A 13854-nucleotide genomic window follows, 5' to 3' on the forward strand; every position below is an offset into this window, starting at 1 on the left:
TTGGTAGGACTTTGTACCGACTAGTCCTCGGGCGTAATTGACTGCTAGTAGACGTGGGGCCACGTAAGCTGGGTCCCACGAGCAGCATGGGTCGACGCCTTGCAGACGGTACGCCTAGGGTGTTGAGGAGAGGCCAGGCCTCAGGTCGTGTGAGGTGGGTCCCACAGACGGTATGCCCAAAGTGTCTCGCAGACAATACGCCTAAAGGATCGAGGAGTGGTCAGACATCGGTCATCAAGATATGTTGACCTCGAACCTCGACAAGTCAAACAGCAGAGCTGGGCCACGAGAGGTGGATCCCAGACCACTCACCAGTTATCAGTTAGGGAGAAGCCTAGGTCACGAGGGTCCATGCGTGTGGTGTGGATGACGCGTTCAGGCGTAACACAAGTAAAGAGCCACTAGAAAAGATACGACCTGTGAGGATCACGTTCCGGGGGTGAAACTGCATGCATGTCACGTGAACAGTGATAGTTGTCGTTTTGCTGTCAAATTAATATGATTCTAGCGTAAACTTGTCTAACACTAGAGAGATGATAGTATAATTGTGGTAAGATAACCCCAAGTCGTCTCCCAACGAATCCAATAGTGATTTAGTTAACCGAATTCAAAATCTATCTACAAGCAATGAAAAGTTAGTAATAATAATAATTATAAAAAGGGGGTTAAGATAGTTATGCAGAAAATATAAAAGAGATTGAAATAGAAAATAAAAAGCGGTTGATCTCCAAGTTCTTCCACCATTGAATTCTTCACAGGTTCTCTAAAGATTAATCCTTTCTCAATCCTCCAATAGAGCTAAACCAGATTGAACATGCGCCGATCTGATTCAACTGAAACTCACCAGTAAAACATGCGTCTACTAGTTTAATCAATACCCACTTTGTTCCATGCGTATACTCCATGGGAATGCTTATCTCCTCTCTCTTGAATCATGCGCCCAAGAAATTAATTAGAACAATTCGAACTAACTAAGAAACCAAAGTTTAAGATAAGGAAGACTCTCAATCATGCGTTCAAGTACAACTTCTCACAAAAAACTAGTTTTCCAGAAGATTAGACAATAAAAAACACAAAATAAAACAACAAAAGGTAAATCCTAAACTATGATTCTCCTCCCAAAATTTGGTAGTTGTCATTTTGCTCTCAAATTAAGATGATTCTAGCGTAAACTTGTCTAACACTAGAGAGATGATAGTATAATTGTGGTTAGATGACCCCAAGTCGTCTCGCAACGAATCCAATAGTAAAATCAGTAAATCAGTGTTTAGAATCTATCTGCAAGCAATAAAAGTTAGCAATAACAATAATAATAATAAAAAGGAGGTTAAAATAGTTATGCAGAAAATATAAAAGAGATTGAAATAGAAAATAAAAAGCGGTTGATCCCCAAGTTCTTCCACCATTGAATTCTTCACAGGTTCTCTAAAGATTAATCATTTCTCAGTCCTCCAACAGAGCTAAACCAGATTGAACATGCGTCGATCTGATTCAACTGAAACTCACCAATAAAACATGCGTCTACTAGTTTAATCAATACCCACTTTGTTCCATGTGTATACTCCATGGGAATGCTTACCTCCTCTCTCTTGAATCATGCACCCAAGAAATTAATTAGAACAATGCGAACTAACTAAGAAACCAAAGTTTAAGTACAACCTCTCACAAAAACTAGTTTTCCAGAAGATTAGACAATAAAAACAATTGCTATAAAGAATTGAAAAATGAAACTTTTATTGAACAAAACCTCAGAACTCAATGGAGAATTACAAAAGAATCAACCAAAAAGGTTTAGCCTTCCATGCGGAGGCAAAACAAAAGAATTATAAAGAAGAAAATAAACTAAGAAAACCCTATGAAGCTCTCCTTTTCTCCTTGATGCTTGTGTCCTTTTATAGACTTTTTCTGCTCCAAGGATCTTGGGAAAATATTGCAATTTAGATTTTGTAAACAGTTTTCACTTTCCATAATTCTCTTTATTTTGCAGAAGATTTGCTTCCAATTCTGTTTCTGGGATCTTGTAGCTTTTATTTTCTCTTTCTTCTCCTCAGAATTTGTTTTCTGTTTTGATTCAAAGAAGCAACTTGGACTTTTGCATATTTGACCCATTCACAAAGGTAGACAACTTCATATTATTTACCCTAAAAACACAAAATTACCAAAAATAATAGTTAAGGCCCAAATAAACCCAATTATAAGAATATTAATTAAAACAATGGATTTATTTATTATTATAGTCCAATAATCTATGATTAAGGCTAATGAGTGTGAATAAATATATGCTCATCAAATACCCCCACACTTATCCTTTTGCACTCCCGGGCAAAACACTCTAAGGTTTAAAAAGAAAAGAAAAGCAGTGCAAATAACAAATAGAAAATTCTAAGAATTCATAATGAAAGGCATTAATTGTTATTATGTTTGCTGAATATCCTAGATGTGCAGATCCATGTTAGATCTATGTGATTGTTTTATGTTGGGATTCGAAGAAGATTGAATAATTCTGAAATTGATTCATGTAATTTGGTTTTCTCTTTTGATTTAATTGTGCATATTATAGAATTATATTTTCAATAGCTTATTACCCCTGCTTTTCTTATTGTGTTGTGAACTACGATGAATGTACTATGTACACGAGCAGATGATCATACAGGTGTAGGAGGTTCCGAAAAACTTTAGGATGTTTTAAACCTTATATTGTAAATGTTTGTATTTGTGTAAGCCATAATATTTTAATGAGAATGTTTTGAAATACTCCAAGTTTGTGTAGAAATCATTAGAACTTGTATAACTTGTATTATAATAAGATCCTATAGTATAAAGAATGATCAGAAGCTAAATTACAACTAACAAGGATCCTTTGATGTTTTGGCCCGTTTGGCTTCTGGACTTTCTTCTACAGAGACTTGTCTTCACTTCTTCTGAGGTTTTGACCTTCTTCCCCTGATTGGATTCTGAAGTTGATAAGTGTCATAATTTAGTAATATTTCATACAAAAAGATAGACACTTATGAACTTTAATTGATAAAATAATTATAATCCAACCCTAATTTGGGAATTTGAACCTTTTTACATACTTTTGGATTATAAAATGAATGTGAACGATTTATTCCCAAATTTGTGTTAATTTCATGATTATAGGGGAAATGAAGATAAAAGGGCTAAAAGAGAATGCACAAGTTAAAGACAAAGTTGGAACATTGAAAACTCGCCAATCAAGATCACTCCAGAGAAACTCGCCAAAGACTTGCTTAAGCGAGTTCACTCCAGTGAAGTTGGGTCTTTTCTCGTAAAACTTGCTTAAGTGAGCTCCCCTGGTGGTGAGATGGTTCTTTTACGCGTTTTGACAGCTTGGTGAATGTTGATGCATTCCAACTTTCCATTTTTAGCTTTGTATATTCTCATTCTGCCCAATCATCTCCATTCTTCCCTAGAATTATGAAATTAATACAAATTTGACAATAAATCGTTCTTATTTAAATTAAAATCACAAAATATGTAAAAAGGTATATATTCATAAATTAAGGGTTATTTTATACTTATTTTACCAATTAATACTCATAAGTCCCTATATTTTAATATGAAATATTACTAAAATTTGGCTCTTATCAATGGGATACTCCAAGATGAGTGGTGAAGAGCCGCCACTTGAGGTGTTGTGCACTCAAGATAAGATCTGAAGATAATAGGAGACTCAACTCACTAAACACTTTGACAAAGTTTCTTTACTTTCAAAATTCAATGTAAAAGTACATTAGGCAAGACACCCTTTATATAGGAGAGAGTGACTTGGGGAGCACGAGTGAGAGGGGTAGGGGCGTCATTTGTGAGCAACCTTCTAGAAGGTAGATCAAAGAAACCCTAAACCTATGTGTACATGTCATGAAAGGTGGGCTTGTCACAAGCCCAAATTACTAAGCACAAGCCCAAATTACTAAGCACACCCTACTCTAACTTATTCTTCTATTTGGACCCCCAAAAAGAGCCAAAATTATCTACATAAACTTCATGTAAAAAGACAAGAAGAAAGAACATCTGATGTTATGGCCTATGTCCAGTTCTTCTTTTGCTGAGGTCTTTCTAATGTTTAGTGGGGCCTTGTCTTGGATGTTGAGATGACTGACCTAATTGTGAAGTGTTTGTGGTATGAATTATCAACAATAATACATGAGAATAAAGGAACCTTGGTATGATTTTTCGAAGAGTGATGTTGGTGGGTGCTGCAAATTTGATAAAAGAACTTGTGAAAGATTTCTCAATTGAGCAACAAAATGTATCGAATTGAGTCTTGTCGATCTTATCTTAGTGAGTTTGTTTTGAATTGGTGTGAGTGTTTGTGTTTCACTTTGTTATTTTACTTTTTTGACTTTTCAAGGTCATAAGAATGTTATGATATTTTTCCCTTTTTTTTCTTTGTGCTCTTTTGCGGGGTTTAGAAACAAAGAAAAACAAAAAAAAAAGTTTTCCAAACAAAACGGGTCCGTCACTACGCTATCAATCATAAAAACCACAATATATACCATCACTACAATGAATAAAATTAACTCTACTATTAGAGAGAAAAAAACTAGGAAATAAAAGATAAAGGTTGAAGAATTTACCTTTGATCCTCTTCGAAGAAAGTAATGTTATTGCTAATAGAATTTAAAAAAGAATGAAAATTGAAGTAAACTCAAATAGAGAATATCTACAATATGTTTGAATTCAAAACCGTTCCACATATAACAATTGCTTAACAAAGGAATGCCCATGACTAAATAAAAAAAGTAAAATATAAGTATGAAAGTAAAATTAAAAATTTGTGAAAAAAAAATTATGAAAAGAATCCTTATTATATATTATTATAAATTATAAATAATATATTTATAATAAGAAAATAAATTTACGAAACAAATTTTTATTTTAAATTAAATATAAAATTATGAAATTTATATATAAATAAGAAAGAAAGTTAAAATTATAAATATAATTTTAGTTATAAGAAAATCCGTAACATATTTTCTACTGAACAACTTTTTATAATAAATATTTAATAATTTTATAAAAATAAAAACAGCATAAATGAATATAAGCAAAACTATTAACTATTAATTTAGTTTAGTTTAAATTTTATGTTAAATTAAAAGCAAGCCAAATGGAACTAGGCTTAGTTACGGTTCCAGTATATATAATAAAAAACCAAATCAAATCACAAAACTCTAATGAGATATGATTAATATGAGTAATAACACACATAATTCTTAAAAAAATAAATTAAAATAACAGTTAATTAATCTACACTTTTAAAGATACTTCTTATTATGTATGAGAGAATAATAAAGATATATTGATATCATTGTATTAATAAATACTTTTATACTTATCTACATTCATCAACATAATCTTTTCTATTGGAAGTTTTAAATTTCCAAATCTAAACTTTTATTGTTTTTAACCATCCACATTTTAATATTATTTTGTTTCTTTACAATTACACACATACATTTCAATGTTTTTTTTCTTATTTCCTAATTTCGTATTTAGAAACTTCCATGCAAGCAGTATGAATAAATAAATAAAACATTGCAGTATATAAAATGTAAATCAATAATTAGGAAAAATATTAATTTAACCTCGCGCCACATTATAAAGACAAGAGTTCCAATTCTTTCCTACACCACGAAAAATAAAAAAGACAAGTTAGCAAAAGAAAGAAGAATATATAAAAATTATTTTAAATCCATTAAAAGACAGACATGTATTTTATCAGTTTTTTTTTCAATGCAGGGCATTTAGTCATTTTTTAAACAAGTTTTGTTGGGATAAACCTTCTAAAATAAGAATTTGCCATTTTTGTTTAATTTTTAAGAAAAAAAAAAACTTGGTCTAATATGCATGAGTATTGATGGCGGTAAACTCGCTTAACGGCTAAGATTTCCGATCCCTGAAATTCTCTCTCCTCTAAATTTTCCAAAACTGACTCAGTTTTCTCGCGAATGCCCAGAAGGAATATTTCTTTTTTTTTTTCTTTTTCCTTTTTCTTTTTCCAAAACTGTAAGAATAATTTAATGTGTTGGGTGTATAAATACAAAAATACTGATCCCAGATTAATCCAACGACGACCATCAAATCTCACCATCCAAACAGAAAACAAACTACGAAACCCTAATCTGAAACGATCATTTCTTCTCTCTCTCTTTCTCTCTCTATCAACCGCCAAACTCCGGCGTCGTTTTTCTCTCCTCCCTACCCGATCCAGAACCTTCCAGCCTTCTATTTCAAGATCTCGCCCCACGCGCCTCCTACGCTGGACCACGCGCCTGTTTCCGCCTCCATGATGGTTGTGAGCGGAGGGAAGGGCCTCAAACGCGCCGCGAAGAAGAGAGTCACCGCCGATTTCTACGACTTCCTTACGTTCCCTTCGCCGTCCCTTGCCGAGGCAGAGAACTTCGCCGGCGGGCCCTTCCGATCCAACGTTCGCTCCTTCCTGACGAAGCACGCGCTGCTTCCGCCGCCGTACGCGCTGTTCCCCCACTTGTTGACGTGGCAGATACTCTTCCGCGTCGGCGAGCTCACCGAAGGCCCTGACTCGCCTGTTGTGTGCCTGGACGTTGTGCAAGAGGACGTCGCCAGATCCAGATCCGTTTACTGCGATCAGTGCCGAGTTTTCGGTGAGTTGACTCACCAGTACATCAGCCGGTTCTCTCTTGCATGAATCGTTTTTGGTTTCATCGCTTTTTTCCAGGTTTCTCTTCGGTTCCCGGTTCCCGATCTTCAACTTGTGAAAACATAAAAATGAAACGTTTCACCGAAATTATCGTGTTCATTTCGCGAGATGACTTTATTATTATGATATGATGATGATTATTTTATTATTATTTATTGTTATTATTACTCATACTTCAATATGCCCACATAATCATAAATTGGATGAAGTTTACAAGTATGATTAAGTGAGTTTACAAAAGAATAATATCGAGTTATTATTTTATAAGGAAAATGACCGATACATAACTGGAAGGGGACTATCTATCGTATCGTTGGTTTGGTTTCGATAAAATCCAGGGAGATATATTGGAGGATCAGAATTCAGAAGAAAAAAAGGGTTAGGTGGTAGGTGGGGCCATAAGAACTGACAGGTGGAAGGGTTTTGAGGTGCCACGCGTCAGTCTTCTTTTGTCGGAACTCTCCTTCCTGTCTTTGTTGCTTGACAGCTCATACTATTTAATGTTATATATTTAATTTAATATATTTAGTCATTATTGTTGTGGTCCAACTTTGCTTAGTTAGTACTGACGTGCTTCTCAAGTCGTGCGCCACGTATTCTAGTCTGGATATGCTGGTTTTTCCATGAAAATCTTAATTTTCATTGATCATAATCGTGATCTTTCCTTGTTTAGTGTTTTTTTTTTATGTTATTTATTAATAGGATTGATTATTATTTTTTATGAGGAAATTCGCGTGGATTGTCAATTTTTTTTTCTCTGTAAATATTACTATTATTTATTATATCTTTGAATTGAAAGTTATGGATTTATTATTTAGGTTGGAGCGGCCATCCAGTGTGCGGAAAGCGTTACCATTTTATAATCAAAGCAGATGGAAGCTCTATTGGTGGGTACCACAAGCCGTGTATGTGCTGTGGAGACATCTTGCATTTGTCAGAATCTAAGTAAGTAATTTATGCTACCTAAGCACTGCTTTTTGTTTTTCTTTTAATCTGTTCATGGAACCTTTTTTATCTTAGGTTTTTTTTGGCTTTTCAATTGATGTCTTGGGTAATCGATACCCGAAATAAATTTGAATATGTTTATGCTGGTCTTATTTCTGTCAATTTTGTGTTAGCTATTTACTTCTAATTTGCGTACTGTTTCTTTGATTGTAGATACAAATTTGGGAAACAAAGTCTCGAAAATTAGCGGTTCTCTAAATGAAAACAGTGTTGATACCGAGTTATTTTTCTATATTAATGTGGTTGATTGCTGAACTGGAATGCCTGTTTGTCAGAGCTTGAAATTTGTTGGGGCTCTGTATCATTGAGAGTCCTTTAGTTAAAATCAATTTTCAACACGTGAAGTAGATCTGTTAGTATGAAATTTCAACTTTGCTGAAGGAGAGGGTAGTTTCCTTTCGTTTGAAGCTCAGAGCATGTTTGGACTGCCTTTATTATGAAATTTCATAGTATGCTGATGGAGAGGGTAGTTTCTTTTCGTTTGAGAGGATTTCCTTGTTATTATTTGATAGAGCTTATCCCCAAAATCATGTTAACTGTTAAGTGAACCTTATTTTTGGATAAGTGCAATGGTGCTCTGTCCTTGATCTTACATTTTGGTAATGCTTTCTATCTTCAGATGCAAGTCTTGCAACCACGTGACTACCACTGATGATGTTGAAGACTGGGTGTACCACCAGTTAGAGAACACGACTCATCTTTTACATGGCGTTGTCCATGGCAATGGATATGGGCACCTTCTTCGGGTTAATGGCAGAGAAGGGGGCTCTAGATTTCTTTCTGGTTGTCATATTATGGATTTCTGGGATCGCCTATGCAAGACTCTTGGAGTCAGGTTAGGATTTTTTATTGTAATTACGAATTCCAATTTCTTTTTCTAAAATATACTTCAATTGTTTTGGAACTAATTCTTTCTGTCATTTCTATTTTATACTTGTGTTATAATGACACTCTGGTCACCTAATTAGCATGTCTTGGAGCTAATTTTTTATATATATAATTTCTATTTAATACTCTGGTCGCTCGTGACAGTCTTGTCACCTAGTTAATAGATAGATGGGGAAGAATGATACAGAAGCATTTCTTAAAAAATAAATTATTGTTCAAATTAAACTTCGTGTCACATAAGAATGACCCTGTTTTAGAGGTGAAAGACATCTACAGTACTCAACATTTTTGGGTATCTTGAAATAACACAACCCTTTTCACGTGGGAGTAGTTGTTTTGGCTATTTGTGGTTTATGTGAACATAGCTATGGTTTGAACTCTTATCTTTTCTTCACTTTTGTTGTGGGCAGAAAAGTGAGCGTGATGGATGTTTCAAAGAAATATGGGTTAGAGTATCGCTTGCTCCATGCCATTATGAAGGGACACCCATGGTATGGCGACTGGGGTTATAAATTTGGCTCTGGTAGCTATTGTCTCACGCATGAAGCATACAAGTCTGCTGTTGAAAACCTATCCAACCTACCCTTGTCCACCTTTTCCCAGGGACAGATTCCGATGCCCCATTCCCGTGTTCAGGACATGATAAAATATTTCCAATCTTTGTCAGAGCATGAACTTGTAAATATAAGAGACCTCTTTTGTTTCATAATAGGCTTGATTGGTGATGCTCGCAAGAGTGTATCAAATGTGGATGACACAACCTGTAAGAAGCGTCGTTTTAATGCTTCTGGACTGTCAATTTCTTGGGAGAAGACTGACATTGAACGTGTGGAGCAAGCTATGATCAGAGTGCTGCGTGCAGTGTCCGAGTCTAAGTGGGTGAATTGGCGTGCTCTTAGGGGTGCGGCCTGCAAGGTAGGCTCTCCAGAACTGCTTGATTATTGCCTGGGAGAACTGGGAGGAAAAATGGTCTATGGTGGAATGGTTGTTAATAGCCGGTGCAATACGCAAACTGGAGTTTATGAGTTCAGGTTAGATTTCAATCTAATTCATATGGAATGTTTAACTCCTTAGAGGAAGGTCTTACATACTGACTCGGACGCGAGTCATGGTATATATGCAACGATGCTGCAGTTTTAGGATTTTGTAAACACGGGCTACTTGATTGCATGAGGCTGAATTTGATACTTGTTCGTGGCAATACTATCATGCATGAAGGTTGACCCAAATTTTTTTTTTTTGAGTATATTTGATCGTTCCCTTGCTTTTTCTCTTGGGGTTTTTTCATCTGGTTTATTGCTGAAGTGTTTGCATATGAAGTCCACTAAAATTGAGTTTGGACCTTCAAATATTGATGTTCTTTTCAAAGCATTAATGCCTATTCATTTGTATTATTTGAAATATTCTCTTTTGATTTTATGTGGTGTGATAATGTGAATCGGTTCTAATATTATGGTATTTTATTTGCTTTTTAGACTCGAGGCTGCCACTGGTGCTTGCTATGGAATTCTAGCAAACAATAACTCTTCAGCCTCGAAGTATCCATCTGAAGACAACCTCCTACAATGCTTGAGATATTTATACGACTCTTTGCTTCATCCTCAGATGATGGTCAACTATGTTGAAGCAGGGACAAGGACTCTTGCGATGAGCTCAGTTCAGAAGCTTTTTGACTGCAAGCAGTTTGTAAAAGATTATAGTCCTGAGTTGTTGCCTTTGTCAGATTTGCACAAGTTACGCATCTCATGTCAGGTTGAACTCGTAGATGAATCTGAAGATCCTGAAGTTATTGCCCCACCGGAATTAATAGTGCTGCCCATGAATGCCACAGTGGCCGAGCTTAAAAGTCAAGCAGCGAATGCTTTTCAAGATGTATATCTAATGTTCAGAAGATTTCAAGTTGATGAGCTAGAAGGCTATAGCGGTGTTGAAGATTCCACCCTGGTCAAGCTCTTGTTAGGATCGAAAGATGTAGTTTGTGTACGAGGAAGATGCATTGGGAAGAATGGGTTAAGTAAGTTCCGGATGGAACGAGGACTTGAGAGGTGGACTGTAGATTGCAGCTGTGGGGCGAAGGATGACGATGGGGAGAGAATGTTGGCGTGCGATATATGTGGAGTGTGGCGGCATACTAGGTGTTCTGACATCCATGATACTGATCCTGTTCCAGCACGTTTTGTTTGCCTCAAATGCCAAACCTCTGAATCAAAACTCAAATCTGGGGGGCACTGCAAAGATGAGACTGTCACTAACGTTAGCACTTCAACTAGTTGTTTCGGAAAACCCTTCCCAGTGCCATCAGATGTCAGTTAGTTAGGTAGTTATTAGATTTGTATGAAAAGCTCCTCCTCTTTTTTTTTGCCTAGGCCTGAAAGAACCTGTACATAACACACAGATAGGCCTTAGAATAGGTTCAGGGACACGGCATGTCTTGTTCATATTTCAGGTTCTTCCTTAGCTTGTTTATTTTCTGTACATACTGACTGACTGACGAAGGATATGGAGGGCGTAAAATCAAAATATTCTACTTTCTTTTCTTTTCTTTGGTTCTAACAGCTTCATGGTTTTCCATAACATTTCAACCCTTTTTCTTTATAATGCTGTAATTGTAAGAAAGTATCTATGTTTTAAAATTTTTTACAACTTATCTGTATTTTCTCCTCGGTATGCTGCTATCAAGGATTTTAATGAATATATTTAAACTAAATGGTGTCACAGGGACACGTTTTCTTTAGAACTACGTAACCGTTCTATTAAATCAATAACTTTTAAATAATATTATTTTGAGAGTATAACTTTTGTATGAAATATTACATGTTTCGTTAGAGATTTTTTTAGTCTAATAAGTAGGGGTGTCAAATGGTGGCCAGTAACCTGACATAAAGTGGATTGGCAGACTAGTCTGCTCTTTTTATTTTATTTTTTAATTTTTTTATATATTTATTTAATTGTAGTCATAATATCATGTTTTAAATAATAAAAGTAAATTAAATTTTAATATTTTAATTAAAAAATTTACTATCTAACAATTAAGTAAATATCAAATACTTTAATAATTAAATTGATCTATATGATAGGTTCAATAAGTTGACTTGTCTTGTCTTGTTTAAAGCAAATTCTTCTTCTACCTTCTTCATACTTCCTTCCTTCACTACCATATTAATTATAAAATCAGATTTAAAACAAGCTAAACAACCTACATTCTTAAATTATCTCAGCTTAACTTTATCCCTCTCTTTCACACTTCTTTGCTTCTAGGTGTTGTGACATTTTATATTTTTAAACAACCTCCATTCTATATTTTTATATTTTTAAAATAATTTCTAAATTATCTTCTAATAATCATATCATCACAAATTTTAATAAATAATCGTCACAAATTCACTATACTGTCCTTCAATCCAAACAACCTCTGACATCCCTACACATCCTTTCTAATTCACTCCCTCCCCTCCACACAAATTTCCACCTCAATCCAAAGAGGGTCTTTATGACAACACTTTTAACCTTATTCCTCTCTTTCATTGACAACACTTTTATTTCTATATAATCAAGAGAACAATTTTATCATTTAAACGAAAAAATTAATAAGAAAAATTGTTGTATTCGATTGTTTTCTACTCTATTTTTATACTTTGTCTATTTTTATACTTTGGCTAATTTTTAGTTTAAAAAATTTATGACTTTCAAAAGAAAAGAATGATTAAAACTTTTAAAAAATAAAATATTATTTTCATTCAAACTAATAATAAAAATAAATATATATTTTAAATATTTTTAGATTTAGTTTGATTTAATTTTTTTATTATTAGAAGAAGAATAATTTAATCATGTTAACTTATATTTTTATAACACAAATTAGTTTAAATAATTCAATAGTTAACTTTTCTTAATATTTAAAAATAAATAACATTAAATATATATTTTAAATGAAAAAAAAATCAATTTAAACGTGATATTTACTAATTTTGTTTTTTTTATAAAAAACTTTAATTAATTTTTTTTAAACTTTTAGTATTTTTTATTTATATATATGTTTTTCTAAAAAATATTAATATAAATTAAACATTTTATTAATTATATTTATATTTTAATTAAAAATATCATTAAAATTAAAGAAAATATAAAAATATGAAAATACAGAAAGAATTTGTCCACCTAAATAATAGCGGGTAAAGGGTCGAACTGCCTGCCGGACGGCCCTCTTTACTATCTTACTAATAAGATGCTATATCAATCAAAATAATTAATTCATTCGCCCATTCAATTCTGATCCACAAATTTAATCAACCCGAATTAACTACACCACCTCAATGTTTTTATCAATTACTGTCTCAATATAAGACACTTCTCTCACTACACATATTATATATCTATCTATATATATATATATATATATATATATATATTACTGTAATCTATTTATGTAAACCAATTATAGTAAAATATATTATTTATGTCTTTTAATAATAGAACTATTATAAGTATTTAACAAATTCATTTTCTTAAATATAGAGTTATACATATTTGTACAGTAGGATCTGATTTCAGTTATATATAAAAAATTAAAAACAATTGTTTGTGTTTCAGTTTTCATTAAAAAAAAAATCTATTAATAGGGTTGTAAACACCCTAGGTTGTGATGATGGTAAAAAGAAAGAAAGGAAGAGAAAATAAAAAATAAGTAAAAAAGGATTAATGTCTCAACCTTCTATTTGGAAACAAATTAAATGGTAGCCTTCCACTTCAATACTATTCTAATTTAGTAGAATTGAATGTTATTCTAATTTAGTAAAATTATTAAGATTGACCTGATATGATAGGTCACCTCAAGTTAGGTCGGGTGGCAAAAAAGAATTGGCTCAAAGATAGGTTATTATTAAATAATGCATTATTATTATTATAAGTCAATTTTCATTTAAAGATGGTAGAATTCAATATACACCCCCGCTTAAATAATTACAAGCACTCACAAAAATGGATATCAGCTTGTTATACATACCCAGAAACACTCTTAATATCTCCCAATACTACAAAACAATTTTAAACTCTGTACATACTAATATACCCACATATCATTTTGTTTTAAACCAATCTTCATAAACACCAAAGTTCACATCCTTCTTTTCATGCTTCCTTTGTTTCCCTAAAGTGTTCAAAATAATACTCTTTTTATTTCATCAATTATTTTATTAGCATCAAACTAAAATATATACATGTTAATTATTTAAAGTTAATGTTAATGGTTAATTTTA

General features: G+C 33.2%; 1 protein-coding gene across 6 annotated transcripts; it reads left to right on the forward strand.

Moving 5' to 3' along the window:
• The first annotated feature begins 5872 nt into the window (after positions 1–5872).
• On the forward strand, positions 5873–11136 carry LOC137828009 (PHD finger protein At1g33420). 6 transcript variants are annotated; one of them, XM_090304894.1, is made up of 6 exons: positions 6094–6650; positions 7525–7651; positions 7865–8177; positions 8331–8546; positions 9010–9630; positions 10075–11136. In XM_090304894.1, the coding sequence occupies exons 4-6, from the start codon at positions 8506–8508 to the stop codon at positions 10910–10912; spliced, it is 1500 nt and encodes a 499-aa protein (XP_090161020.1). In that variant the 5' UTR covers positions 6094–6650; positions 7525–7651; positions 7865–8177; positions 8331–8505; the 3' UTR covers positions 10913–11136. The 6 variants fall into 6 exon arrangements, 5 of the variants coding, with proteins under 5 accessions (XP_068490501.2, XP_090161018.1, XP_068490502.2 ...); XM_068634400.2 differs by lacking the exon at positions 7865–8177 and having other exon boundaries at positions 5873–6650; XM_090304892.1 differs by having other exon boundaries at positions 5899–6650; positions 7865–8546.
• Positions 11137–13854: the final 2718 nt, after the last annotated feature.

This window comes from Phaseolus vulgaris, chromosome 7, assembly GCF_051622355.1.
Source record: "Phaseolus vulgaris cultivar YP4 chromosome 7, ASM5162235v1, whole genome shotgun sequence".
Classification (NCBI taxonomy): domain Eukaryota; kingdom Viridiplantae; phylum Streptophyta; class Magnoliopsida; order Fabales; family Fabaceae; genus Phaseolus; species Phaseolus vulgaris.

What these genes read in the sequence shown, in the direction of transcription:
- LOC137828009 (XM_068634400.2), top strand. Translation starts at nt 6,314, where the DNA reads ATGATGGTTGTGAGCGGAGGGAAGGGCCTCAAACGCGCCGCGAAGAAG. An exon ending in CGATCAGTGCCGAGTTTTCG is followed by an intron (nt 6,651 to 7,524) that starts GTGAGTTGACTC and finishes TTTATTATTTAG; the next exon opens with GTTGGAGCGGCCATCCAGTG. An exon ending in ACTGGAGTTTATGAGTTCAG is followed by an intron (nt 9,631 to 10,074) that starts GTTAGATTTCAA and finishes TTTGCTTTTTAG; the next exon opens with ACTCGAGGCTGCCACTGGTG.